The sequence below is a fragment of the Equus asinus genome, chromosome 10 (genome assembly GCF_041296235.1).
Source record: "Equus asinus isolate D_3611 breed Donkey chromosome 10, EquAss-T2T_v2, whole genome shotgun sequence".
NCBI lineage: Eukaryota > Metazoa > Chordata > Mammalia > Perissodactyla > Equidae > Equus > Equus asinus.
This window is the reverse complement of record NC_091799.1, coordinates 20,664,650-20,691,822: the sequence shown is the minus strand read 5'-3', so window position 1 is coordinate 20,691,822 and position 27,173 is coordinate 20,664,650. Positions and strand designations below refer to the sequence as shown.

Below are 27,173 nucleotides of genomic sequence, written 5' to 3'. Positions count from 1 at the left end.
TAGCTGGAAACTAATTGCAAAATTTATTCCAGGGCTGTGGGGCTGGGGAGTTTCTTAAGGGCACTTCTCATTTTGGGGCTGAGGGTCTCCAGCCTTGGTGGGGGCACACGTTTCAGAGGGCAGGGGCGGGGACAGAGACAGGGCAGTGGAAGGTGGGGGGACAGGGACGCACAGTCACCTCCACTGGGCAGGCTCAGCGCAAACTACAACATGAAAGCAGGACAGACGGTGGATGCCCAGCCTGGGGACAGAGGACAGCCAAGCCCTCTCCTTAGGGCCTGGCCCTGGAGAGCGTCTTTCAGGACATAGGACAGGAGGCCAGGGAATTGAGGCCCAGCTTCAAGGTTTGCAGCAAGGGACCCAATGGGACAGGGCCGATGAGGGAATGTCCCTGTTCTGGAGACCCACATACGCTCCCCAAGGTCACCCATATTCCCACCCACAGAGACTGCGATCCCCCACAGGGCATCCTGCTGTCCGTCTAGTGGGGTGGGGGCACAAGCAATAGCTCTTCTCTGGATTGGGGTAGGGGCTCAGAAATAACGAGCCAGCACCACCCGTGGGGAACCCGGTATGAGGGGAGAAACCATGGGCGGTACTTGGTGCTAATCCCCAATCTCAGCCTCAGTCCTCAAATCTGGCCCCTGCCCCAGCCACACACGCCTCTCAAGGAGTCTCTAGATTAAAAACAAATTAAAAACAAAAAACGAAAAACAACCTCCTGACTACAGCCTTGCAGATAAACACCAGCCTGGGCTGGCCCACTGGGGATGGGGCTAGGATGCTGATTGTGCCAAAGGTCTCCTCTGGCAGGAGAGGGATAGAAAGGTGATTGATTGTAGCAGAATTCTTTTCAGGTGCTTGTCAGAGTTCTCCCCTGCAGAAGCCAGGCGGGGTAGAAGGGCGAGGGGAGACGTCCTTTCGTCCTAACCAGTCTGCCCGTGTCCTCTAGGGCCAACAGCCCCTGCCCAGTTTTGCAAACTCAGTTTATTCCTAGTTTACAAAACAGAGGGCTTCCCTCCTGGGCGCTGTGACGGAGGGCTGGGGACCCTCTCTTCTCTCCCAGCTGACCCGCTCAACCTCTCTCTGCCTCTGTTTCCAGGAGAGGGGGAAGAGATGACCTCTGACCCAAGGGACATGGAGGCCCACGAGGGAATCCCCAACCTGCCCCCTGGACCTGTGCTCCAGACTCCAGGACAGACAGCTGGGAGTAGGGGCAGGGGGAGGGAGTGGGTAGCAGCTGCCTCCTTGGGGCACTCTGAGTGGCAGGCTAGTGCCAGTGGCTAATAGGGACCACCCCACCTCAGCCAGGCCCTGCCCACCTTCACCCACCTTCCCAAACACAGGGCTTCAGAGAGCTCAGGGGCAGGGGCCTACAGGGTGGGGCTCCTGGGTGGGCACGATAGAATCAACCATCTGGAGGGCAGCGGGGGTGGCTGTGAGCCCTCCCCCGGCCCCGGCCCGACCCCACCCAGCCCAGACTCAAGTCTGCTTGGCTTGCAGCATCTCGATGAGCAGGTTGTTGCGGGGCATCTCGTTGCCCAGGTGCTTGTGGTACAGGTATTCCTTGGCCTGCATGCTCAGTGCCCGCACCTCCACCAGGCACAGCAGCAGCTGCTGGAACTTGTCCCCGCAGTGCGGGTAGTGGCACAGGGTGTAATCAAGCAGGGCGGTATTGGCCTTCTCCTGAGCATCCTTCACCAGGCTGTGGTTATTCAAGAACTTCACATCTGCAAAGGGAGGAGCTGCGTCACCACCACCAGCCCGTCACATCATCCACAGTCACTGGCATCACCAACACCAGCATCCTTGTGATCAGCAAAGACATGCGCACCGCCACCATCAACACAACCACAGCCTCCCCGTCACCACCATGTCACCATCACCCTTGTCTTCACCATGGCTGATGAACACTGCCACCATCATCCGTCACCCATCGCAGCATCCCTGTGTTTTCCCCAAACGTGGCCCCTGCTGCCGTCATCAACCAAACCTCAATCATTCCTGCCACCACCATTGTCACCATCACCACAGTTGAAGACCACATCTCTGTGGTTACCACAAACACGACCACTGCCACCATCAGCCACCCAACCGCCATCACCTGTCACCATCACCTCCATTGTCATCACAATGGTGATCACAATGAACGCCTCTATCATCACCAACCTCCCTGGGCATGTTATTTAACCTCTCAATTTCCTCATCTGTAAAACGGGGGTGACAATAGTCCCTACTTCACAAGGAGTCAATATGTGGAAAGTGCTAGAACAGCATCTGGCACGTAACAAGGCCAAATATGTTAGTTGTCACCATTAGTACTCCCAACTGTCCCCATGGCATGGTCAACACCATCCCCATTTCCATGGTCAAAACCATCCTGTCACCATCATCCCCATGGTGGTCACCATCAGCATCACAACCCCACCACCTCAGCACCATGACCAGAGGGTGCACTGTGAGTGGAAGGGTCCCTTCTCATGACTGCAAGGCATGTGACGGGTGGCCCCATTCCAGAAGGCGACAGGCTGTCCTTTGGTCTGCCCTCTGACCAATCAAGAGACTCCAGTACCCCTAGGAGATTTTCTCTTGGGGCCATGGCGGGACACGGATGTTCAGTGCAGCAGTGTCTGTGGTGATGGAGAGAGGGCCTGGATGTACCCCGGGGAGAGGTGGTGGCCGCGCCCCAGGGAGTCCTGTGCAGTAGACAGAAGTAATGGAGCAGACATTACACAGAGCAAACGGACGGGTCTTTCAAACCACGGGGCTGAGTGGAAAAACAACAAAAATCCAGAATGAGCTCTATCAGGCAAAGCCACCTACATAAATTGAAAACGCTCGTACACTCATCACGCACGATATGGAAGCCCAGGGACAAACAGGAAGATCCGAGGTCAACACGAAGGAGGGGTTGCCTGCGGCAGGCGGAGGAGGGCGGTGGCTCTGTGTGGACCAGCGATCATTCGCGCCAAGGATGGAGGAGTGTGATAAATGCATCCCTTGCACCACGGTCCAGAGGAGGAACAAAAAATAAGGTGTCTGGAGATGAATGGGGGTTCCAGTGCCAGCACCACCGTTTAAGAGCAGCGGCCTTGTGGGGGAGTCCCTGCCCCGTCTTGACCCGAAAGGCCTTCTTCCTTTGTGAAAGGGGCCGTGTCCACCTTGCTGGGGCGAGAGCTTGGGGGCTGGGGCCTGCCCAGTGCCTGGCCCCCAAGGGTCAGTTTCTTGTCACGTCAGTCCTCATCTCCGCCTGCAGGCCTCTTTCAGCCCCTGGGCAGCATCTCATCTAGAAGCTGAGGGTCCGCAGGAGCCCACAGAATCGGTCGCCCAGCCTTGCCTGGGATGTGGCGCCCAGAGGCTCAGAAAATGGTCCTCCATCCACTTCCACTCCGCCCCCGGCCCCCGGCCCTGCGGCTGCGGGGGAGTCGGGAGCCAGCATGTGCACTCTGGGCCCTTGTAATCCCTCTAAACACGCACAGCGCCAGAGGGCTTCATGCTCCTGGCAACCCTGATCCCCAGCCGCCCCCAGCGCACCCGCCGAGGCCTGTGTTGTCCAAAGTTGGATTTAGGGAAACCCGAGCTGGGCCGGTGGCGTATGGCGGGATCTGGCCCCGATCCTCCACCCCCACCCCTCGCCCCCTCACCTCCCTTCAGTAAATGAGCCAGGGCCATTTTCTTCCTCGCCTCCCCAGGATCACCATTAGCCCGTAAGACACCTTTGTGCCAATTAGAAAGAAGTTCCTCCTTTTTCCACAGAGAGACAGCTTGGTGAGGGGCATGCAGGCTGGATTTCAGCCTCTACTTATCTCCTTCCTAGGTGCCATTGTGCAGTAAACAACCTGCCCAACTGTACATAGCAGCTCTGCTCCCTAGCCTAGCCCAATCCAGACACATTCAAAGGTCATGGCAAGTCTTCCCACCTAACTAGCATCCTGGGGACAAGAGGTGCCTCCTGGTCCCATCCCTTTCCCAACTTCTTTCCATCCCAATCCTGTCCCATCTACCTTCACCGCCCATCAACCCCAGGGCTGGGCAATTTTCCTGACATTGTCTTCTGACAATTCACAATAGGAGGCTGGGAGTCCAGAGAAGGGTAGGGACCAGCTCAAGGCCACACAGCAGTAAAGGGGCCCCGAGGAAACAGCTGGGGGTAGGGGGAGGACTGGCTAGGATGCTGCATTAGAAGCAGAAGTGGGGTGGGGGGAGGACCAGAGCCTTGGCTTTACTAGGATTTACTGTTCTCAGCAGCACCGTGCAGGGCAGAGTGCGGGGGGGTAGGGACAGAGCAAGGACAGCATTCAGTTTCAGGGGCTGCCCCCCTCTTAGCAGATCCATGGTCCCACAGCTCTCTGCAGGCTGGAGACCCCCCTGTCCCCATGAGTGGGCTCCAGAGCTCGGGGAGGGAGGCACAGTCAGTAACTGAGCCCCAGTGACTACAGACTACGTCCACCCAGTTTCCCGGGCACCCGCCAGGCACCTTGACCCAGCTCAGTTAATCCCACAGACACCCAGGCAGGCAGGAAGGGCACAGGGACGGGGGACATGCGTGGGACACATAAGAGGTGCCAGAGTCTGGATTCAAACCCAGGTCTCTCTGGCCCCGGAGCCCTACGGACAAACAGGTGTGGCCAGGCTTGGACATGGGTTCCTGGGAGGTTGGACCTGATAGCTTTATGTGTCATGCAATCCAGGAGTCCTGTCCAAGGGCCCCTACCCCGGGGGGTCTCGGTTTCCCCAAAGAGGCCACTCGGGACTCCAGACCCAGTTCCCTCCTCACTTTGGAGGAGACCGTGGTCAAGTCCCACCCCTCTCCCAGCCTCACAACGTCACAAAGATTCTGTGGGATCGTGGACGCGACAGAGCCAGCATGGCACAGAACACCATGCCCTTCCTCCATTAGACACAGGGTCAGGGGTCACACAAACCTGGAGATGCCCCCTAAACGTGTCCAGGGGTCAAATCCCAGCTCCACCACCAGCTGGGTGACCTTGGGCAAGCCCCTTCCCCTGCCTGAGCTGCAATTTCCTGTCATCTGCAAAATGGGGACAAATTCATCTCCGCCTCCCAGGGCGCCCAAGAGCTGGACCTAATCTGTGAGCCACCACGGGGTGGAGACGGGCACCCTGGAGAAAAACCTGCCTGCGTCCCCCAGCCTGCTGGCTCCCGGCAATCCTGGAGGCGGGAGGTGGGAGGGGGCCGGGAGGGGGGCCCCCACCTCCGAGAGCAGCCCGCTGGCTCTGCGGAGCTGGGGGCCCCCGGGTTCTCAGAAAAGCCCCCTTTTCACGGTTTAATTGAATATTTGAATAATCCTTTCATTCCAGCGAGGCATAAAGAATGTTGTCCCAATAGCGGTGACTCAGGCAGGCGCCCCCGCGCACAATGGCCCCTCGAGTGGGGCTGCTATTCAGGCCGCCTTTTGTTGGCGCGGAGCTGTGGGTAAATTGCAAACGCTTAAGGGAATGCTGGAGCCGCCGCCTCAATGGAAGCCGGGAAATCGAATGTTAGGTCAATCCATTAAGCTTCGATTAAGTCCTCTGCGGAACAATGCCCGCCGGGCCCATCTTCATAAACACTGTGATTGCCAGAGAGAGGCACTAATTTTAATTAAGCCTCCTTACCTGCCTCCAAGCCTGCCCGAGCGGCTATTTAGACGCCAAATGGCACCCTTCTGCGGAGGCTGGGGAGAAGGGGGTACAGAGTGGGCTAGGGGCGGCGGGGTGGGGCGGGGTGCAGGGACAATCATCACCCGAGTTCAGGCTGCCCATCCCCAGGAGGTGCTGCCCCGAGGGTGCCGCCCAGCGTGCCAGCTGGAGGTCAACGGGCCAGTGGCCGCCCCTCTCTGGGCCGCAGCTCCCTAGGGGCCCCAGCTCTGGTGGTCTGGGTGGGATCATGGGTGGAGCCTCCTTCCCCTCCTCTTGCCCAAATTTGCCCACTTCAGCCCAGCCCCAGGTCTAGTCTCCCGCAGGACTCTGGGCTGCCGCCTGCCCTCCTTTTCCCACACTGCAGGTGGAAGGACCTGGCTAAAATGAAAATTTGACCCTGTTATTCCTGCAGAAAATCCTTCCCAAGGCAAGGTTGAAGGCACTTGGCCCAGCATTCAAGGCCTTGCACGGCTCAGCCCCTGCCCACCTCACCAGACTGCTCTCCACCTCTCCCTGCCCCACAGCCACACCAAACCTCCAGATTCCCCATATCTTTGCACAAGCTGGTCCTTCAGGCTGGAATGTCCTTGCTGCTGCTTGCTTTGTTTCACCCAGAATACTCCTACTCATACTGCAAGGCCCAGCTCACAGGCCCCTCTTCCAAGAAGCCTTCGGTGACAGCCTAGGTGTAATTGGTTTCTCCGCTTTGGCCCAACCCTGGTCACACTGGATGGCTCAGGCTCCTCTCCTAATCTGGAACCTGTCGGCCAACAAGCCTCCGTGGCTCACCCGGCCTCCTCTCTTGCTGTTGCTCTTGCTGAGCTGCCATGAGCTCAGGCCGGCCCAGGTCGCAGCTCTTCTCCTCCTCCCCGTCAGCCTCAGCCTCACTAGAGTTTCTGGCCTGCTGGGCTGGGTGCTCCCCTACCGACCTCAGCCAGACACATGTCCCTGTCTCCAGAAGCAAGGCACTGAGTCACACAGTGTGCGATAAACACGGAGACTCACTCATTCATTCATTTCATTCATTCACTTGTTCATTTGCTCATTAAATTAACGATGGTTATGATGAAAACAATGATGCCGCACATTCCAAGGGGCCAGGCCATGCGCTGAGCACCTTGGGGAATTCTCTCATTAAATCTTCATAGCAACTTAAGGAGTATCGTGACGGTCATTTTACAGATGGGGGCAATAGAGGCTTGGAGAGGGAAGTGACTTGCTCAAGGGCATAGCCGGGGAGTGAGTCCGGATTTAGAGTCCAGGTGGTCTGTCTCTAGTCCCAGGCCTCATCACTGCTCCCCCCGCCTCTCACGTGCACACACGTACACAAGCGCACTCTCCATCCCACCCCCCTAGCCTGTTCCAGCCAAGCACTGAAGACAGTCCCACTCTCTCAGGTCCCAGCCTCCTGCCTCTGGCATGAAGGAGGGCCTGGCACGGCCCCCACCCAGGCCCGGGAGCAGAGGGCTGGGCTCAGCTTTGCTGTCCTCCTTACGCCCCGTAGAAGGAGGAGTCCTGGCTTTATCACCTAGTGGAGGCCAGAGCTGTGCTGGGCCTGGCAGGCCCCAGCACCCGGGCTTTGGTGGGAAGAGGGGCCGGGGGTTGCAGGGCATGCTCGTCAGGCCCCGGGGGGTCTAGAAAACCAAGACCTGGTCCCTGTTCTGCAGGGGGCGCCCAAGGATAGAGGGAGCCCTGGCCAAGGAGGCTGGTGGCTGGCAGCCCACCCTCCACCCAACTCTCTCCAGGACCTCCCTGGCAGCCTCTTGATGGAGGTCAGGTCAAAACTGTTACCTCACACACCACCCAGACGGCCACAGATCCCACCCTCCAATCCTATGTGCCCCCAAGCACCAGCCATCCCTCCAAATGCCTCACGTCTGCAAACCCCCCAGTCGCTCCCTAGTGACACTGATTCTTCACACAACGTGACATCAAAAACCAAAAGCCTGTAAAAGTTCATAGTGTGCATGTGGGGGAAAACCAAGACACCGACACAAAGGCACACGCATGCACGTGACTCCTGGAGTCCCCACACCCCCAGCCACACACGTCTGTGCTCTGGCCTGAGCCAGTTCCCGGAGCCCGGCAGCTCAGAGACGAGGTGGGGAGGAGGGTACCCCTGGAGGCCGAGGAAGTAGGGGGCTCCCCCCGCTGGAGCCAGCCTGGCCTGGGCCGAGCCTCCTCTGAGAACCTCAGGCCACGGCTCCTAACTGCCTGCCCAAGATTCTTCCCCAGCTCCCACCCTAACTGTCCCCTCCCCACCCCTGCAGAGCCCTCCCGGTGACCAGAGGAGGCCAGCAGCTTTGCAGATATGCCCTCCGGCACCAGCCTGTTGTGGCATAACCAGGCGCCCAGCCCGCAGTACCTAGTCACACAGCCATGGCCTTAGCACTGGGCTTCCCACAGTCACCACTTCACTAGTCACTCCCCTCCTGGCTCGCTTCTTCTCCTCTTCTCCAACTCCCCCCACTCTTGGGCAGACATACCCTTGCCAGACTGTGGCTATAATGCCATCTGCCACAAAGACGATGTCTCAATCCTGCCCCCTCCCCAGGTGATGAGGCATTCATGCCACTCTGTTCCAACCTTCCATCCCATCTACACCTCTGCTAAAAGATTTAGCCACCTAGCAAACTCCTCTTCATCCTCCAAAACCCTGCTCAGATGTTCCTCTTCCAGGAAGCTTTCTAGGCAGAGCCCTTGTTCCTCACCCTGGGCTCCCCATCTCTCTGTCCCAGCCCTGATGGCACTGGCTGGAGGCCTCTCCCGGACTGGGAGCCACCTGAGGAAAACCTCTATGTTCGCAGTATCTCTGGGCACAGAGAGGGCACTGGAGATGGCTTGCAGGGTGAAGGAGGACAAAAGGAGGCAGGCCTGATGTGAGCCCAGAGGGAGGATGGAAACTGAGCAGCACCGGCTGGGCCAGGGTCAGAAGGGTGATGGGAAGGAGATGCCAGACGCCTGGGTAGTGGGGCGAGCCAGTGGCTGGGCTCACCTCTGCCTCCTCCCTGCTTTCTTCTCCTCCTTAGTCTTTATTGTGATCGCCCAGGCTATACATTGTACTACTCAGTTCACTAATTTATATATTTACTAATCATATCACACTTGTTGGCTCTCTCCCCCAGAGAAGGTCGGCTCCAAGAAGACAAGGACATCAGGTCCATTTTGTCCACTCTGTGTCCCCAGTGCCTGGCACAGTCCAGATGCTCACCAAATGTTTGTAGAGTGAATGAATGAATGGGCAAGGGGTCTGGGCCCCAAAGGGCTCAGAGTCAGAATGCGGACTCCTCTAGAGCAGGGAATTAGGGAAAACAGGGACCCCCGGCCAGGAGCCAGGGAACAGAAGCTCCCGAAGCCACCCAGGCATCTTCTGGAGGTGGCATGGGCCAGGAATTTACCGAATTCTCAGAAGAGGTCCTTGGCCCATACAGGGCAAGTCTTAGATGTTAGCTTGGCCCTCTCTGCTTCCAAACAGAGAAACTGAGGCCTACAGAGGAAGCAATCCCCATTTTAAGATCCAGGTCCTGGGCCAGGTTCCCTCAGCCCCAGCGCCTAGCCCCATCCTGGGGTCTCGAGGCCAGGCCGCCCCCGCCCCCGCCGGCCCGGCCAGGCCGCACGCAGCCCACTCACCTAGGCTGAAGAGGATGAGGAACTTGAGGCAGACAAACTCCTGGCGGTCCAGCTGCAGCGCGTGCATCTGCAGCACCAGCTCCTGGGCCCGCAGCACCAGCCCATGCAGCAGCGAGCCGGCCTGGGCCGCCACCGTGGTCAGCTCCACCTGGTGGCCAGAGGACAGGGCTCAGGGGCAGCGGGTGTGGGGCAGGAGGCTCTGATCAGAGATACGGGGGAGGCCGGGGGTCGGGTGTGCCCAGCCTCGGAGCTGAGCCAGGTGGGGGCAGCATCTCCTCGGGCCCCAGGGACCCTCCCAGCCCCGACGGCAGGGCCCAGCCTTCCTAGCTGTCCTCACCGTCCACCCCAGGCTGAGGGCCCCGCGGCAGCAGAGCCAAGACCAGGCCGCCGGTGCCGAGGGAAGGCCGGGGGGCACCTCCCACACAAGAGCCGCCGCCCGCCCCGTGGTACGAACGGCTTTTGTGTCTTGTGTGGTGTGTGCAGCGAGCACCACATAGCGCTGGGCTTGGGGCAGAGGTGTCCAGAGACACGTGGATCCTGCCACATGACTGCCAGGTCATGGACACTCGGACTGGGGATGCGGTCACACCTCAGCTCACACTCACACACACACACGGACACACTCACCGGGTCATCCGCCCAGTTCATGAAGTGAAGACACACAGACGCATGCTAACATGGTCATGTCACAGGGGAACACAGACTGACACACGCCCGTGTGGGTTCACATTGACGTGGGCAGATCTCGACCCCCCGACACTGATGTGTGTGGAGATCTTTGCACAATAAAATATGGCAAACACACACACACACACACGCGCGTGCGCGCATTGGACATTCCCATGGCCTCAGAGACTGACCTGCACATTGACAAGGACCAACACAAACACACCCATCCCTCAGCCGCTCCCCATCCACACTCTCAGGTGGCCTCAAAGTCACCCTCTAGAGACGAGCATTCCCTGGCCATGGACGGCCTGAGGCAGCCAGGGTGAGAACAGAGGATGGGGACAGAGGGCTAGCGGTGACGGTAGCGGGTGGGGAGCAGGGCCTCCGTCTCCAAGCCCCACCCACAGCTCCTGTCAAGCCTGCTTGTCCTCCTGGATCCCCCGCAGTGATGCTCCCTTCCCCCCCAGCCTAGACGGGGGACCCCAACCTGCCTTCTCCCTCCCTCCCTCCATTTCCCCTACTCGCCTCCCTCTCACCACAAGGGCTCCTCCTCCTTGAATTGTCCCCTCCCACCCCCAGCATTCGGAGCTTTGGGTGGCTGTTCCACTTCCTCCTCACCTCCCATCGTGCCCCCTCCATGTGCTTCCTCAAATACAACCCGGCCGGATCCTTCCCCGCTTGACTCTCCCCTTGCTCCCTGCTCCATTTCAGGAGTGTCTATGCCCCGGGCTCCCATCCTCGTGCCCCTAATTCCCTGTTCTAAGGGGGGCCCAAATTCTCACTCTGAGCTCTTTGGGGCCCAGACCACTTTGCCCATTCATTCAGGATTTAGGGCCTGCAAGCCCTGGTCCAACCCAGCCCCTAGCAGTCCCTTCAGCCACCTCATCCCACCCCCCACAGGGCCCCCGGCCCCCCAAACCCATGTACCAGCGCACCAGAGGCCCTGGGCGCTTGGCAGCTCTGAACTTCCCTCTCTGAGCCTTTCTATGCCCTCTGCCTATGGTGGGGTGGGACCTACCCCCGCCCCCCTTCATTACCTGACCAATCCCTGTTTATACTCTCAGGACCCAGTACACTGTCACCTCTTCCACAAGCCTCTGATCCCCGCCCCCCATCGCTGGGCTGCTTCGCCTGAGGATGGCTCCCAGGGGCTGGCTCCTCTCAAGGCCGGGGCAGGGCTGGGCAGAGGGAGGTCGGGCCCGTGGGTAGCCCATGAACTTGAGGAAAGGGCTGGTATTCAGGGTGCTCAGGGCCAGCCCTGGAGAGGCCTGGGACCTCTTCTGGGCCCAGGATTCTGGAGGTGCACGGGGCGGGGGGGCAGGGGGGAGTGAGGCACAGTGGGGTCTGGTCACCTCCTGCCCGGTGACCAGCAGGATGCTGCCCTCCTTGCCGTGCTGGACCTGGCGGTAGATATGGTCGAACACCAGCAGCTCGCTCCAGCAGTTCTGCAGCAGGGTCATCTGGTCGGCCACCTGCAGGGAAGAGGCACGCGGGGGTCGGGGTTCCGGCCGGGTCCCGCTGGGGACCTCCCTCTCTCCCCTCCTCCTCCCAACTCTCAGCTCAGAGGCTCAGTTGGGTCTGTGACCTGGGTGACCTGCGTAACCTCTCTGTGCCCAGTCCACCCGTGTCTACTTTATCCGAGTGTGGCAGGGGCCTCACAAAATGCTAAGAGGGTCTGAGAGAGATGCTCAGGACTCGGATGCGCCTGGCTCCAAGCCCCAGCTCCGCTTTCACAGGTTGTATGACCTTAAGCCAGTTCGATGACCTTCTGGGCCTTAGTTTTCTCATCTGGAGAATGGGCAAAGTATTGGAAGGTGCCCTGGCACGTACCAATGTCTAAGACATCAATAAATGTTAGCGAATAACGTCCATGGAAGTGGTCTGTGAACGACTCCTTCAAATGTGAGAGATTATTATGAATTTCAATTTGTTGTTAATTTAACCTTGTGCCCATTTGTCTGTGGTCACATCTCTAGCAGCCTCAATCGCTCAAAACTGAGCCATGAAGAGGGAAGGGAGGGCTCCCCGGGGCCTACTGCAGAGCTTTCAGGCTCAGGAGAAGAAGGGAGGGCCTGCCTGGTCTGCAGCCAGCCCGGGGATGGCAGCGGGCTGACACCTGGAGCAGGAACGGAACAACACCAGGGGGCGCCTCAGGTACCCAGCCTGTGATTGCAGCACTCTGGGCGCGGGCCAGGACCGCCCCTGTGCACAGTGTCCTTCCACTCTGGGGCGTCGCTACATTCGAAGAGTGGACACTCATGACATTGGCCAGCGGGACTCTGGACCATGGGATGCCAGAGCCAGAAGGGCCCTCGGGATCCCCTGGCCTAAACCTCTATTTTTCAGATGAAGAATCTGCAACCCAGAGAGGGTAAGGGACGCTCCTGGGATCCCAGAGAGGCAGCGCCATGCCTCTGGCATTCTCAGTCCTCAGCTCCCCACAGTGACACATACTGAGCTCCCCCGGGTGTTCAGAACTGCACTGGGCGTGGCTGCTCGTCCCAGGAGGACACGGTACACACTCGGGTCGCCCTCAGCATCTGCGGCTCCTCGGCCAGCTGCCATCCACCCCATGGGCCCTTCCCGGCACCTTCCTGGGCCAGGCCCTGCAGCGATGCAACCCAGGAGAGCTAACGGTCGCTGCACGGCAGCCCCACAACCTACGAGGTTGCTGCGATTGTGACCCCCAATCCAACGAGAGAGGCCACTGAGCCCAGAGAGGTCAGGGAACTTGCCCAAGGTCACACCACTCTGTCTGGCTCCAGATCTGTGCTCTTAACCACCAGGTATGGAACTCCCTGCCGACCCAGGAGTTCACGGCAGGCTCATTAGCTCCCCCCTGAAGCCCCCCTGGATTTCTCCTCCTTCCATGGTGCCGTCACCATCCTCAGGACATGGCTCTTGCAACATTTAAAGGCCCCAATTCCTGTCTCTGTCTTCCCCATACCTGTGGGTCTGGGAAGGCAGGACTGGTGTCCAGCTCCACTCTGCGTCCCCAGAGGAGGGGTCAGTAAGTGGTCGATGAACACGTGTGTGCTCCCCAGACATGCACAGAGAGCACAGAGGAACCACCCCCAGCTGGAGTCAGAGGAGTCGGGGCAGCCCTCAGACCGAGGGGACCTGGCCCAGGCTTAACGAGGAGTTCTCTCTTCTGGGGAGTAGAAGCCCCCTCCTCTCCCAGGGGCGGCCCTGGGGCCTGTCCTCAGGCAGACAGAGGGAGAGAAAAAGTGGACACAGAGCAAAGGGAGTGGCTGGACACATGGTCAGGTTTCCTCCGGGCCTCGCCTGCCCGCTGCTTCCCCGGCGCACAGGGCTGAGAGCAGGAGGGAGGGTCTGTCTCTGTGCTGCTCTGAGGCACCAGCCTCCCATCCCCCCCTCCCTCACCTCATCCCCACATCAAGAACCCACCCCTCCCTCTCTCCTCCCGGCAGAAAGTTCTCCCTGGAGCCCCATGATGGTCAGAATCGGAAACCCAGCCGGGGGATGGCAGGCTCCGCCACAGCTAGCCCTGATTTGGAGGGGCCCCGAGAGGTTGAGAATGGGGCGGGGGCGAGTCATAAAGTCATCTCTCCTTATCTCTCCTCAGGAAGTGCCCAGTGCCTAGAGAGCCGCTGGCACGAGGCCTCCCCACCAGTTTCCAAGGAGAGGGGCGGGGCTCAGGGAGTACCCAGGCCAGGCCCGTTCCCAGCACGCCCGGCACCCCTCACCCCTGCCCTGTGGATGAGGAAGCAGCCCATCACAGATAAGAGGCTCACCTCAGGTACCCTCAGGGATCTGGGCTCTGCCCAGATGCCCCCACTGGGCTGTGCTTCTGGGGGGCCCTGGAAACTCCTGAGGCCCGGGTAGGAGGCGCCTGCTCAGGCGGCCACAGTGGCCCACCTTGGGTGACCCAGATGGAGGCAGAGGGGGAGGGGGATGTGCGGGGCTGAGCTCTGCCCCCCACTCATCGGAGCCCTCGGGAGCAGACACCCTTGTGCCCGGGTTGAAGGAGCAGGGGGTGGGGAGGTGGAAGAGAGAGAGATAAGGGCAGAATTGGGAGATAAGCAGGCTGGGCTTGGGGCGGAAAGCAGCAGGGGTCACAGTGACCGGGCTGGCCAAGCCCTGGGAGCAGACTCTGCACCCAGACCCGAGCCGGGAGGGAGGGCAGCCCTGCCCACGGGGCTGACGGGGGCGGCAGGGCAGAGAAGCAATATGGTGGCTAAGCTTTGGTGCCCTGTGCCCTCGGATCCCCAACTCAGCCACGCATGCTCCTCAGCCCTAGGTTCCTGTCCTGATAAATAGGAAAAACAAATCCTCCCTCATTTGCTTAGAGGAAACGTGTGAGCACAGCGGCGTCAGTCGCAAAGGGCTCTGTGGACCCATCTCCTGGGAATGCTGCCCCGGACCTACCCCAGCCAAGCGATCTTGCCTGCCAGGCACTTCCTCGCTCCTCCCCTAGATGGACAGATGGACACATAAAGACACCAAACTCCAAAACACTCCTCACACAGATGAACACACGTGCACGCACACACACACACACACACTTCCCTTTTATTTAAAAGAAAACCAGAAGGCCCTAGCCGCCAGCCCATCTCCACAGGAAAGCAGGTGGCTAAGAGGCTCTCTTAACCAAAGAGAGTTGGTTTTCACCTTCCGGAGGTTTCTCTTTAAGCAAAAGGTTCCTCCTCTACCCTCAGGCCGCCCTGCCGCCCTGGGAACAAGGACATTTGCAGTCCCGGCCCTGGGGTCCCTTGTCAGCCTGGCCTGTCTGCTCGGCCCACCAGCTGCCCACCCCTCCTGCCGGTCTGCCACAAATCTTCCCTGAGCCTTGACACTTCGCAGCCTGCCTCAGAGACGGGGTATTTATGGGTGCTGAGCTCGTCTCCTTCCCAGCGGGCCCCCCTCCGGCGTCCCCGGGGTCTGATGAGGCTGGCGGCCGAAGGCCAGCGGGCTCTGTAATTCTCCAGTGGCTGACGTGCCATGGGCTGGCCACAGTGCTCTCTCAGCCAAGTGGTCAGCGGGCCGTCATTTGTCAGCCCAGGACTGACAGAGTTACTGCCCCTCCAATGAAACCATATATCTGAGCAGTTAAATGTGTTGCCAGTCAGGGGCCCCGGAGCCGGACGTCAAGGGTGAACTCATGTCAAGATGGGTCATTAGGCAGACTTGGCCCTCGCCTCCAACTCCCTGATTCCTATCTTGGGTCCTCCCGGCCTGTCGTTCATGGGAACCATCCAGAAAGCCTGACTCTCTGGACCTACGCACTGCCCCCAGTGAGCAGCAAGTACAGGTGGGTCTCTGCCATCTTGCAGGTACAAAATTGCCTTAGAAGGCCAGGGCAAGGTGGGCGCCATCTGCTCCCACAAGTCTGGCTGCTCAGAGGAGCATGGATACAATGTGCCCTTTCTTACTCTCCGGGCGGGCCTGTAAACTACCTGCAAGCATGGATTAAATTGTAGGGCATCACAGGGGGACAGCAAGGAAGGCAGCTGCGTTCCCACTCACTGAACGCTTCCTGTACTCGGCACCCTGTCCTAAATTCTTTACCTGGCCTGGCTCACTAAACCCTTCCAGCAAGCCGATGAGGTGAATATTATTTCAACTCCCCTCATTTTATAGATGAGGAAACTGAGGCCCAGAGGAGTAAACTCACTCGCCCAAAGTCACACCCCTGGTAAGTGGCAGAGCGGGAACTTGAACACAAGCCTCTCTGATTCTGCTCTTTGTTGTAAACTTCTGTGCCACTGTCAGATTGAACACACCATCATTGTGTGAGATGGAAACATAGAGACAGAGGGACGTCCACGCTGGGAAAGGGGATGGAGGAGGAGCACCCCAAGAGGGCATCCAGAGCCCCGACATCTGGATTCCCAGCATCTCTGACAGTTCAGCAAAGACCCCAGGCCTTCCCCTAGGCAGCAAGACATCATCAGTATCCTAGAGGACTGAGTGGCCTCTGGGGAGAGCTCAGGCTCTGTGGTGAGAGCCCTCCCTGCTGCAGGATGTGGGGTCCCAGCCTGCCCTGGAAGGTTGTCCATCACCCACTGCCAGAGGATGCACTCCTGGTCCAAGCTCTGCCTCTGACCCTGCCAACCTCTCCAGCCCTGCCTCATAGGACTGCCTGGAACTCCCCGACACATGATGCCTTTCCACACTTCTGGACCTCTGCCTATGCTGTTCCCACTTCCTGGAATGCCCTTAACCTCAGGCTGCTTTCTGGAAAGGTGCAGATCAAAGAAACCTTCCCTGACTTCCTTACACAGAGCCATCTGCCCTCCTGCTGGGCTCCCTCGGCTGCTTTCCATTGCTCTCAGAGCCCTGGGCGCCCTGTGCTGGCATTATCCATGTGAATGTATGTCTCCTCCTCTGGCCTGGCAGCCTCCGGGATCCAATTCATTTCAGTGTCCCCACTGCCCAGCCCAAGAGCTGCCCCACTCTCAGAGCTGGGGAGCCCCCTCTGCTGTCTGCTAAGATGTGTCCTGCCTGAAGGTGAGGGGATCAACGGTTAGCCAAAGGGAGAACAGGGTCACTCAGCACCCCTCCCACTTTTCTGCCTCCCCACCTCCAGCTTTGCGCCAGACACCAGCCCAGGGCTCAACAGTGGGAAAGAAGTTCTACATGGCTGATGAGAGACTTTCTAAGGATTAGGCTGGTACTTATCTGCAAGCCTCCCTTACAGAGGGTAGCGACCTGGTTCATATTCCTGGGCTCAATTCAGAGACTCTGGGAAGGGGAAGCAGGAAGGTTTGGACCACAGAGAAGCCAGAAGCAGGAAAAAACACTCAGCAAACCTGGGACAAAAGCCCTTCCCATCCTGCGTGAAAAACCCCGAGAGACCAGGAAGGCGGCCGGAGGAAGTGCCCTGCCCCTGGATCCCTCCCGGGTTCTGGAAAGCCAGGAACGCGCTGCTCTTCCTCCCCCTGCACTGGGAGCTCATGGGAAATCTGGAGGGGAAGCTGGCAACCAACCCAAGGGTCCCGGGCTCCACGTCCCCCACCAGGGCCTCCAGCCATGAGGGGAAGGCAGATGGGATTGTTCAAGGCCCTGTCTCTTGTCCCATCCATGAGGTCGGCCCAGAGAGGGGGCAGAGGAAGAAGTCCCCCCCAAGACAGACACATGGCACATCCCCGGGCCTCGGCCACGACAGGTCCTCCACAGAAGCAGCAGGAGCCATCACCGCCAATTCCTGACTCCCAGAGTAGCCCAGGCCCCCAGCCCCATGGTGTCTCAAGGGCTCAGAGGGCCCACCCTCACCTTATCCCCCGTGCCCAGCCTGGGCAGGCAGTGCCCCCTGCCCATCCGGCCACGTGTCCCTGGAGGAAGCCCAGGCCTGAGTGGCGTCAGCACTGACAATGCTGCTCAAGGCTGCAGCGGCCCCGGCAGGGAGGGCAAGAGGCCCCGCTGTTTACACCCAGCCCCAGAACAGCCAGGGGGCCAGCCCGGGAAAGGGAAACATAGAGAGGTCTGGACTGAAGAGCGGCTGTGCCCGGACCAGGGAAGATGGGCCTGGACTAGGCTTGGGGGGCCTGAGGTTGGCAGAACACCCTGATCACAGGGAGCCAGGGCACCAAAGGGGCGGCTCCCAGGCATTGGGCCCTTCACACCACTAGGTGGATGACTGGGAAGTTCTGATCTGTCTGGCCCCAGTCTCTCCCGCTGCTTGCCTGCTTACTTTAGCTTCAGGTACTTCAACCCAGGGGGATGGAAGGCCTTGCAGTAGAGGAAGCCTGCCCCACCTGGAAGATGGATGGCAGGCCCTGCAATCTGCCAGCTACCCTCCCACCTGGCCCCCCTGCACTCAGACACACACCCTCACACGTGGCTCCGACTGTCATGCATGAGAGACGTGGGGACAGTAAGATCTTTCACCTTAGCTGCGAAGGAGAAGGCCCACAAGCATCCCAAACTCTGAGACGCTAAGACCCCACCTGTGACATGTGCGGCTGCCTGGGAATGGTGGCTTCTCCAGATGGGAGGACAGGATGATTGCACCCTCTTCCTGACACTGGGCTGGGGCAGCCGGAGACTCTCCCCAGGACTCCACTGGTCCTCTCGGGGAGCCCAGGGTCTCAGAGAGAGAAATGCCTACTAAGACCCAGCCTGGGAGAGAAACAGACAGAGCCAGAAGGGGCTGGAGAAACACAGAGAGGCAGAGAGACAGCACACCGGGGAGAGAGACAACAGAAAGACAGAGGCAGAGGCTGTGAGAGAGAGAGACTCAAGAGACAGAAGGCGGGGGGTGGGCAAGGAGGCAGGAGAGGGGCCAGGAAGGCTGCGACAGACCAGAAACATTCCTCAGTGTCTCCAGTGTGGCCTCCCTGTCCCCAGATGCTGCCGGAAGCCAGTGGGCAGGATGGCTGCATCCAAGGAGCGACTGAGACTGAGGCTTGGGCCGCTGAGAGGACAGCCCCCACGCAGCGGCCAGCCAGGTGGGAGGAGGGACTCACCTCCAACTCCTTGAAGACCATGCACCTGCGTGCCCAGTCCACGATGGAGATGAAGGTCTGGTCGGCCATCCTGCACAGGAGGTTGAAGGACGCAGGCTGGTCGGGGCGGCCTTTGGCTGGTTCCTGCAGGCAGCCGATGATGCGCGCCCGAACCTGGTCCTCGTCCGGCTCCAGCTGCAACAGCTGCAGGATGAGCTCGGGCACGCCAGGCCCCCCGGAGAAGGGCTCTGGGTAGCCATAGGGTGGCCCAGGCTGCGGAGGGCTGGTGTAGGGCTCCGGGTACTCAGACTTGATGGCACGGCCAGGGAAGGCAGGATAGAGGTAGCCAGCCAGGGGCCCATTGGTGCTGGGCACGGCCATGGGCAGGGCTGGGGCCCCAAAGTCGCCCAGTGGCCCAGCAGGTGGACCAGAGGCCAGGCCCTTGGGCTCAGGCACATGCAGGCCGGGGGGCAGCATGTAGTCCGGTGGGGGAGGGGGCGGAGGGGGTACCCCCATTGGGGGGCCTGTCTCCAGCTTGAAGCCATTGGCTCGAATCTGTGCCTTCTTTTGCTGCTTCAGGGCCCGGTCCCGCTTGTACATGGGCCCAAACTTGTTCCGGCCACCCCGCATGCGGTCAGCACGCACGGCTGTGGGCAGAGGCAGAGGGTCAGACTCACTGCCTCCGAGCTACCCACCATGCTGCCCCACTCACAGATCTTTCCCCAACAGATCTCACTGCGTCCCTCCCCGGCTCAGCATCTTTCATGGCTCCCCGTGCCTGTGGATGAAGTCCATCTCCTTAGCCTGGCATTCAAGGCTGTGTTCACTTTCCAGGTTATCCCTCACGAGACCTTTTGTTTTTCGCACTCCACCTCACTCATCTCTCTGCTGCTCTGCTGGGCACTTCTCCTCCGTCCTCCACCCTGTCTTTGATATTCCTTCTGCCTCAAACCCTTTCCTTCGCTCATGCCTGTCGAACATCCAGCCCTGAGGTCACCACCTCCAGGAAGTATTCCTGGATTCATCCCAGACAGAATCCTGGGATGTTCTTGCCCCAGATGTCTTGCCTCTTGCCCATTCTCATCCTGCTGAGTGAAATCATGCCACGTGACCCAGGCTGAGAGCTCCTGGGGGCTCAGCAATGGGTTCAGGAGCCCACCCTGGGGCCTGGCAGGGAGACAGTGACAGGAAGTGCGCCCTGGTCAGCCTTGTTCACAGCTGGGCCCTCAGTGTCCAGCTGCTCCTTGACTGACTGCCTGACTCCGTCAGACCCCTGTTGCCAAATGACTGAGGCTCCCCCCACTGCCTCCAAATCTGAAGCTGAGTTTAGGGCTGGCCGGGGCTCTATGCTGGGGGAAGGGACCTCCCTTGCTGACCAGATGTCCCTCCGCTTGGCCAAGAATGTGTCACCAGCCAGACCCAACAGGTGCGTCTCTGCAGCTGTAGAGTGGCCCCAGCCCCTGCTTACAGGATCCCACCCTGGGCTCCGGGAGAAGGGAGAGAACAGGACAGAGGGGGCGGGGCTCCCCACCAGTCCTCCTGCAGGGCCTGGGCAGCCCGGCTCCACTCACTCCTGCCCCACCAGGGGTTTCTGCTGCTCACCCAACCTGCTCTCCTGGCCCCTCAGGACCTGGAGCTGGGGTCTGGGCTCTGGGGACAGGACAGGGGCTCCCCCTCGAATACAGGAGTCCCTCCTCTAGGGGGCATCTCTCAGAGCCTCGAGGGGCCTTCTCCTGGAGCCAACAGCTGTCTGCTGGGCGCACAGCCCGGCTGGGGCCGGCGGGGTGGAAACCTACGACTGTCCACGCCGGAGAGCTTGAGTCTTTCCTGCTCAACCGCTTCTCCTCCCCTCTGGACCGAGAGCTGGGAGGGGGAGGCAAGGATGGGCCTGGGTCCTCGGGGGCAGTTGTTCCCCACTCCCCCGCCCTCTCAGGGCCTGGCTGAGAAACCCTGCCGGCAGGAATCTCACCCGCTGAGTGAGTGAACTGAGGGAGTCTTTCGGAAGGGCCAAGAGACGCACACAGGGGTGGGCTGGATGAGGGAGGGCAGCGCAGCGAAGATGGACAGATGATAACGATCATGACAGGGAACCTGGGGAGCGTTCGCTCTGAGCCAGGCACGTGCTAGGAGCTTTTCACGCAGTTCTCTCGCACTAACTCAAAAGGAAGGCACTACTATTAGCTCCATTTTTCAAACTTGGAATCTGCCGCTCAGAGAGGTTAACGAACTTGCCCAATGTCACCCAGACTGTAAGGGGTTGCGCTGGGACTTGCACTCTGTAAAGGTATTGAACGGCGTGGCTCTGGCTGGGTTAGGTGTCAGTGCAACACCTCACAGAAGGAGGAGCTCAGAGGCGCTGCCCTGTGCTGCCCACCTCTGCCAAGGGCTGGGGACAGGCTCATCTCCCTGGGGTTCACTTCCAAATACTTCTAACCCAATCCAGGCTCTTCCAGCATGCATCTCCCCTCCCGGACCGACAACAGTTCTCACCCGTCCCCCGCAGAGATCAGGGCCCTAACGTCCCGCCAGGGGCCAATCGTCGGCCCCAGAAACTTCACGGCCAGTGGCGCCCTCCCCTCACCCCTTCTCCCACCCCCACGCCCTGTCGCCGTCAGCGGTCGCGGGTCCGAGGCCCGGGCGCGGCGCGCGCACCTTCCAGGCGCATCCCCACCGTCAGGCACTTCTGGAAGCGGCAGAAGGGACAGCGCTTGCGCTGCGTCTTGTCGATCTTGCAGCTCTGGCTCTCGGTGCACGTGTAGTGCTTGTTGTTCTGCACTGTGCGCTTGAAGAAGCCCTGGGGGAGCGGGGCGTCAGCGCGGGGGGTCCCGGCCGCTCGGTGCCCGCGCAGGGCTCCCCGGGGCGCTCCGCGAGCCCGCCCCCTAGCCCGGCCCCGCCGCCTGCTCACCTTGCAGCTCTCGCATGTGAGCAGCCCGTAGTGGTAGCCGGACACCTTGTCCCCACACACGGGGCACAGCTCGTCCAGGTCCTCGTCGTACGAATAGTCCATGCCCGCGGCGTCCGCCTGCCGAGGGAGGAGGGGGTCACCGGGTAGGACGGGTCCTGCGCACCCGCCGCGCACCCACACGCCCTCCTTAGGGACCCGGCCCGCGGCCCATCACAGCGCCCAGGGCAGGCCGCCCGTTGGGGCGCCCCGAGCAGCCCGCGCCGGCCTTCCTGACCCAGTCCCAGCGCGCCCCGCCCCCGCCCGGGGTCCCTCCTACGCAACCCCCCGCCGCCCCCCATCCGGGACCCTCGGATTCGATGCGCTTTGATCCGCATTCGTTCGTCTGAGAACAAAACCCCGATTCTGAGAAAACGAGATGGGCTCGGCCGCGGGGGAGACGCCGATGAACCCGGGCGGAATGGGGCCTGGGTGTTGTGGGGATTCGACAGAGACGAGGAGGACAGAGACAGAGTCTGGGAGAGACAGGGAGGGGGCAGAGACGAGAGCGAGAGACACCGACCGACACTGCTGAACGAGAGGGGACCCGGGCGACGGAGACAACGAAAATCCGGGACTGACAGAGACACAGTGATGCCAAGTCAGAGGAAACCTGGGGGAGACAAGAAAGACAGAGACAGAGAGGGACAAAGAGAGAGAGATGAGAGACACCGAGAGACGGAGGCCCAAAGAGAAAACCTGGGAGACACAGCCGCAGAGCCAGAGACGCGGTGGTAGAGGAGAGACAGACGGAGACACCGAGAGACAAGAGGAACCTGGGAGAGAAGGAGGAGAGAGAGAGACAGAGACACCGAGAGAAAACCTGGAGAGACGGAGGCGCCCAGCCAGGGGTCGGGGAGGGAGGATGCCCGGAAACGCGGGCCCGGCGCTCGTGCCGCAGGCGCGCCCTGCAGAGCGGCCCCGGCCAGGGTTGGAGCCGCGGGAGGAAGACGACGCGCCCGGGACGGAGCCTGAGCGCGCGCGGCCGCCGGGGCCCCGGGGCCGGGAGAGACAAAGCCCGCGGCCGCGACGGCAGCGGGGGCGCAGCCGGCCGGCGGCCGAGACGTCGGGCGGAGAGCCGGCCAAGGGCGCCGCGGAGACGGCGGGCGCCGGGCGCGAGGCGCAGAGACCTCGGGCGGAGACCCGGCGGGCTCCGGGAGGCCGAGCCCGAGGCGGGGGAGCGACCTCGGGCGGAGAGTCGAAGTCCCGAGGAGGACAGCGCGCCGAGCCCGGGCCCGGGCAGCGAGAAGGGGCGCGACGGCGGCCGCGGCCCGCCCGGCGCCCACCTGGAGGCTCCTACGAGCAGCAGCGCCCCGCGTCCCGCCGCGCGGAGCCCCGCACCTCCCGGCCGCGCCGCCGCCGGCGATGAGCCGCACCCGGGCGCAGCGCCGCCCGCCCGCGATGACGGCCGCTCGGGCCGGGGGCGGGGAGGCGGGGGCGCGGGGCTGGCGGCGCGGGCCTCGGCGCTCCCCACCCCGCCTCCCCGCCCCCGCCGCCTCCAGGGCCGCGCCGAGGCGCACCTGGGACCCGGGCCCCTCCGCCGCCGAGGCGCGCTGCGCGAACCCGCCGCGCGGGGCCAGGGGTCGGCCCTCTATATGGGCGCGTGGGGATCCGGGGGCGGAGGCCGGGCCGCGCCCTCCCCTGCCACCCAGCCGGGCTCGCGCCTTCACCCTGACCCTGTCGGACCCCCAGCCCCAGCCCGGGCCCCCGGAGCCTGGGCGCCCCGGAATCCGGGTAGATGCGGGCGCCTGCGAGCCTCGGGCCGCCCGCCTGCGGTGCAAGAAGGCGAGGCCCTGTTTGCAAACCCAGCTTCGTCGTGGCGAGGGTCGTGTTGCAGCGTGGAGGTGGGTAAGGGCGAAAGTGGGGGGGCTGCGGCCAAGGCCCGGTGTCAAGGCTTGAAGGCAGCTTCTCGCCCGGCCCTGCCACGTTTCCTCGCTGGAGGCCTGAGCAAATGTCCTCCCCTCTGCGGTCCTCAGTTTCCTCATCTGTGAAGCAGGAACGACGACTGCATTTCCTTAAGGGTGGTCGTGCGGATGAACCGATGGGGTGTGGGCACAGCACCTGCCTGGCCCTGCGGAAGCGATCAGTACCCAGCTGGGCCACCTGGGCCAAACCTCTTCTCCTCCATAGGCCTCAGTTTGCTCAGCTGGAAATGGGAATCGGGGAATGCCATCCTGTGAATTTTCCGAGGTCTCGGGAGAACTCGAAGCTACCGAGGGCGCGGGCGCGGGGAGAACAGAGCCCCCGGGAGCAGGAGAAACCCTCCCCATTCCCTTCTGCGCTCTTACCTGGGCTGGGGGCGGGGAAGGGAGTGCCCGACAGCCCCGGGGACAAAGGGGTCCCCGGGCCAGGAGGGGCTGGCCAGTTACTCTGGGCTGGGGCACGTCTACCTGGTCACTCATGTTTTAGATGAACAAATTGAGACCCGAGAGAGGAAGGGGCCCGTTCGCATCGTGACCCCGCCCCGTCGGGCACCGAAGTCCGAGAGTGTTGAGAGCGGCGAGACCAAAGAGCCGCGATCTTCCCGCCACCGAACACCACCGTCCTGCAGGGCAGCGACGCGGCCGACAGAAAGGCCAGCTCTGCAGCTCGAGCCCTGCCCCGCCGCCGGCTTCGGCTTCGGCTGGCCGCGACCCGAGGCCTCCGGCTTCTGCGGGAGCTGGCGCTTTGGTCCTGCGGGCCGGGGCCCTGAGACCCCGCGCAGACCACCGTCGTCTCGCTCAGCCCGCGGAGCGAAGGGCGGAATCTGCGGCCCACTTGCTCTGCAAGTTCGGGCAGGTCACTTCGCTTCTCGGAGCCTCAGTTTCTCCGTGTATAAAATGGAAAAGACGGGCCCTTTAGAAGGGGTTCGTTCTGCGGTTTCCGTGAGGTTCCATGTACGCATCTTGGTGAGGAGGGACGACAGAGAGCTGACGCCTGAGTTGGGTGCAGACCCCCCAGCCCAGCCCCTGAGAAACAACAGCGTCTGCCCGAGCTGCAGGTGGGGGCTACCGCCTCTGAACAGCTCACCATCGGGGAGGGGCCCTCAGAGAACAGAAAACTGGAGGGGCATGCCTGCCTCCCGGGGAGAGAGGGGGCCTGAGGGAGAGGGCTGGGCTGGGGGTCCCCAGCGCGCTTCTCTAGGGTAGCCACGGCTGAGGAAGACCTGGGCAGTGCAAGCGCAGTCTGGGCAGCGGCCAGGTGGGGTGGGGGCTGGGCTCCGAGCCAATTCTCCCTTCTCCCTCCACCCCACCCCCTCTTCCCCCCAGGTTCCTCAGTCCCAGGTTGGGAGCCCTTGGGTTGACCTCCAGGCTCCATTGCTCCCACCCCTCACAGCCCCAGGGTCCAGCTCACTGTGTAGGCAATCTCAGCCCCTCACCCACCTCCCTAGGGAAGCAGACAGACCCTGGCCCAGCCCCAGAACCTGGACTGACAGATGGACGTTGGAGACAGACACACGAATCCACAGAGACAGCACGGACACACAGGCAGGGAGACCCAGAGACCCGAAGACAGGCCCGGGACCAGGGACACACTCACAGACCACTAGGCTTGGGCCAACACAGCCCTGTGAGCACCCGGCCACCCATAGACAGCAGGACACCCACAGACCTCCATAGGGCCTCTCCCCGTGGGCCTAGCTCCTCCCATCAGCCACCCAGGGGAGAGGAGGGGGGTAGCACGGTGGGAGGGTGGGTCTGGGGAGATCCTTGGCCCCCTCCCTGCCCAGTGTAGCGGGCACCAGTCGCTCAGCAGAGCAGGCAGTGGCCGGCCCAGGCCGCAGGGAGGCACTGAGGAGGGAGGTTGGCCATTAGAGGCCTGGGCCAGGCCCGCACTTACGGAGCGGAAGGCGAGCTGCACGCTGGATGAGGGTGGACAGTGGGCACCGGGGGTCCGAGGGGAGGCCGCGGTGGGCCAGGCAGGGTAGTGGCGACCGTGGGCACACAGGAACTCCTTCACGCCACGGCAGGCGGACAGTAGGCTGGCCCTGTCCGTCCGTCCTCCTCCTCCCCGCCCTGGGGGGGGGCCACCGGAGGTCCAATTGGTCTCTGCCCCCACGTGACTCTGCAGGCCTCTCTCCTTCTTTGTTGGTGTTTCTCTTCATTTAGGTCTCCTTTTTTGCTTCTCCTAAAAGAAAAAAAAAATAGCCCTATCTATCTGGGGGCCGCGGGTGGGGGTAGAGGCCAAGGCACTCTGGAGGCCTTGGCCAGCTGGCTGCTCCAGGCCGCTGGGGGAGCCCAGAGGCGGGGACCCTACGTAGGCGGGTAGGCAGCCCTGCTTGTTAGCGACTGGGTGGGAGTGGGGCCTGATTTATGGGCGGCTCCCCCACCCCGCCTGCAGCGGCCTCTCTCCCCTCTGATGGCTACCTCCCTGGGGCCTGGCCCAGCGGGTCCGGCCTGGCCCAGACACGGGAGTGGAGTCAGGTCAGGCTGGCACGGAGGCAGGGGCATGGATGACTTGACCAAGTGGTCCTGCTGCATTGGCCTGGTCTTTTCGCTCTTCCAGAAGGTGAAGAAAGGAAGAGGGGGACAGAAGGCAAGCAGGTGAGCTGAGCGAACACCTCCCCTGTGCATTCCAGGGGAATGTGGGCTTCTCTGAGCGTCGCCATCCACTGTGGGCTGCTGATGTTCCCAGCCCAGAGCTGGGAAAGTTGAGGCTACGCCGAAGCTGCCTCCAGGGCCAGGTGGCCCCAGGTTGGGCCAAGAGGATAGTGAGGCCAGGACAGGGCAGCGGGAAGGGGGTTTTGTCTAGAAGGCCAGGCCTCCCCACATAGCCAGGGATGTCCCTGTCCAACCTCCAGGCCCAGACAGGTCCTGAACTGTCCTGGTCCTGTAGGGCCCAAATTGCTCTGCTCCGCACCCCTTCCACGCATGATGAGTTCTTTCGTGCATCCCTTCGTCGGTCTCACAGTCACCGAGTGCACACTAGGTGCTGGGCACTGGTCCAGGCGCCGGAGAAGAGGGAAGGAGTCTCTGTCCTTAGAGGATTCACCTGCAGCCTTTTGTCCTGGGGATGGGGAGGGGGAGGGGCCCAGGGCACCAAGGGGCCATCACTGTGGAGAACCCCACACGACCCCCTTCATTTGAGGAAATAGACAAGTCACACAGAACACCTCGCTTGTCTGCCTTGGGATGAGAAGGATTGTTCTGGATAATTGAAACCAACTATATCGAAAGCCTAGTGTGTTTTTGCATTGGGCGACTTAACATTTTTTTAATTGTGAAAATACACAGAAGATAATAATTTTGCTGACAATCATAATTAACTGATTCTACTGATTCAACATATTCTAATTCTACCTATGACATAATATGCAGCTTATTCCGCAATGTGCAGGACCTCATAATTATGCCTTTTTCATCCAGAGAAGTTCTTACAAGATACACTTCTCCTGCATATGGCTGAAACGAACTAGTCTCCCCATTTTAACGCAGTGGTTTTGTTTCTGGATTAATACCACTCATCCTCTGAGTTTAAAAAAGAAATATGCCAGCAAACACCCTGGATCAGCAGCATGTCACAAACTTGTAACAACAGTGACAAATACTCATGGTCCTTTCTACCTCTTTTGATGGGAGACTTTGTGAAATGGAGTTTGCTTTCCTCACCTTCCAGAATGGGACAAACAGAGTCTTTCAACCCCCTGGCTCCCTGGAAAGACCCCACCTGGCTTTGCCAGTCTCCTGGTGAGGCCTTGAGCCCTGAGAAGGAGAATCGCTGAGGGGCTAGTGGCAGGGCCTCCAGATTAAATCCCAATTCTGCCATTTTCTAGTCGTGTGCCCTGGGAGCAGTCACTTGTCCTCTTTGGGCCTCACGTCCTCTCCGTAAAATGGGGACAAATAAGACAGCACATGTAACCTAATATATAGTGACTGCCTGGCATGTCATGTGTCTCAATAAATG

General features: G+C 61.0%; 1 protein-coding gene across 5 annotated transcripts; it reads right to left on the bottom strand.

Moving 5' to 3' along the window:
- Positions 1-27,173, bottom strand: NR5A1 (nuclear receptor subfamily 5 group A member 1). 5 transcript variants are annotated; one of them, XM_070518773.1, is made up of 7 exons: positions 25,110-27,173; positions 21,255-21,371; positions 21,002-21,143; positions 18,371-18,996; positions 11,294-11,413; positions 9,273-9,420; positions 1-1,730 (listed from the first exon to the last, which is right to left on the bottom strand). In XM_070518773.1, exons 2-7 carry the CDS (start codon positions 21,354-21,356, stop codon positions 1,483-1,485), a joined length of 1,386 nt encoding a protein of 461 aa, XP_070374874.1. In that variant the 5' UTR covers positions 21,357-21,371; positions 25,110-27,173; the 3' UTR covers positions 1-1,482. The 5 variants fall into 5 exon arrangements, with proteins under 5 accessions (XP_070374874.1, XP_070374877.1, XP_070374873.1 ...); XM_070518776.1 differs by lacking the exon at positions 25,110-27,173 and adding an exon at positions 24,810-25,103; XM_070518772.1 differs by lacking the exon at positions 25,110-27,173 and adding an exon at positions 23,096-23,473.

Coding starts and splice junctions, on each gene's coding strand:
- NR5A1 (XM_070518772.1), bottom strand. CDS start 23,275: ATGAGGAAACTGAGGACCGCAGAGGGGAGGACATTTGCTCAGGCCTCC. Junction 21,372..23,095: donor CCTCGCCACGACGAAGCTGG/GTTTGCAAACAG, acceptor CTCCCTCGGCAG/GCGGACGCCGCGGGCATGGA. Junction 9,421..11,293: donor TGCTGGTCACCGGGCAGGAG/GTGACCAGACCC, acceptor TCTGGCCACCAG/GTGGAGCTGACCACGGTGGC.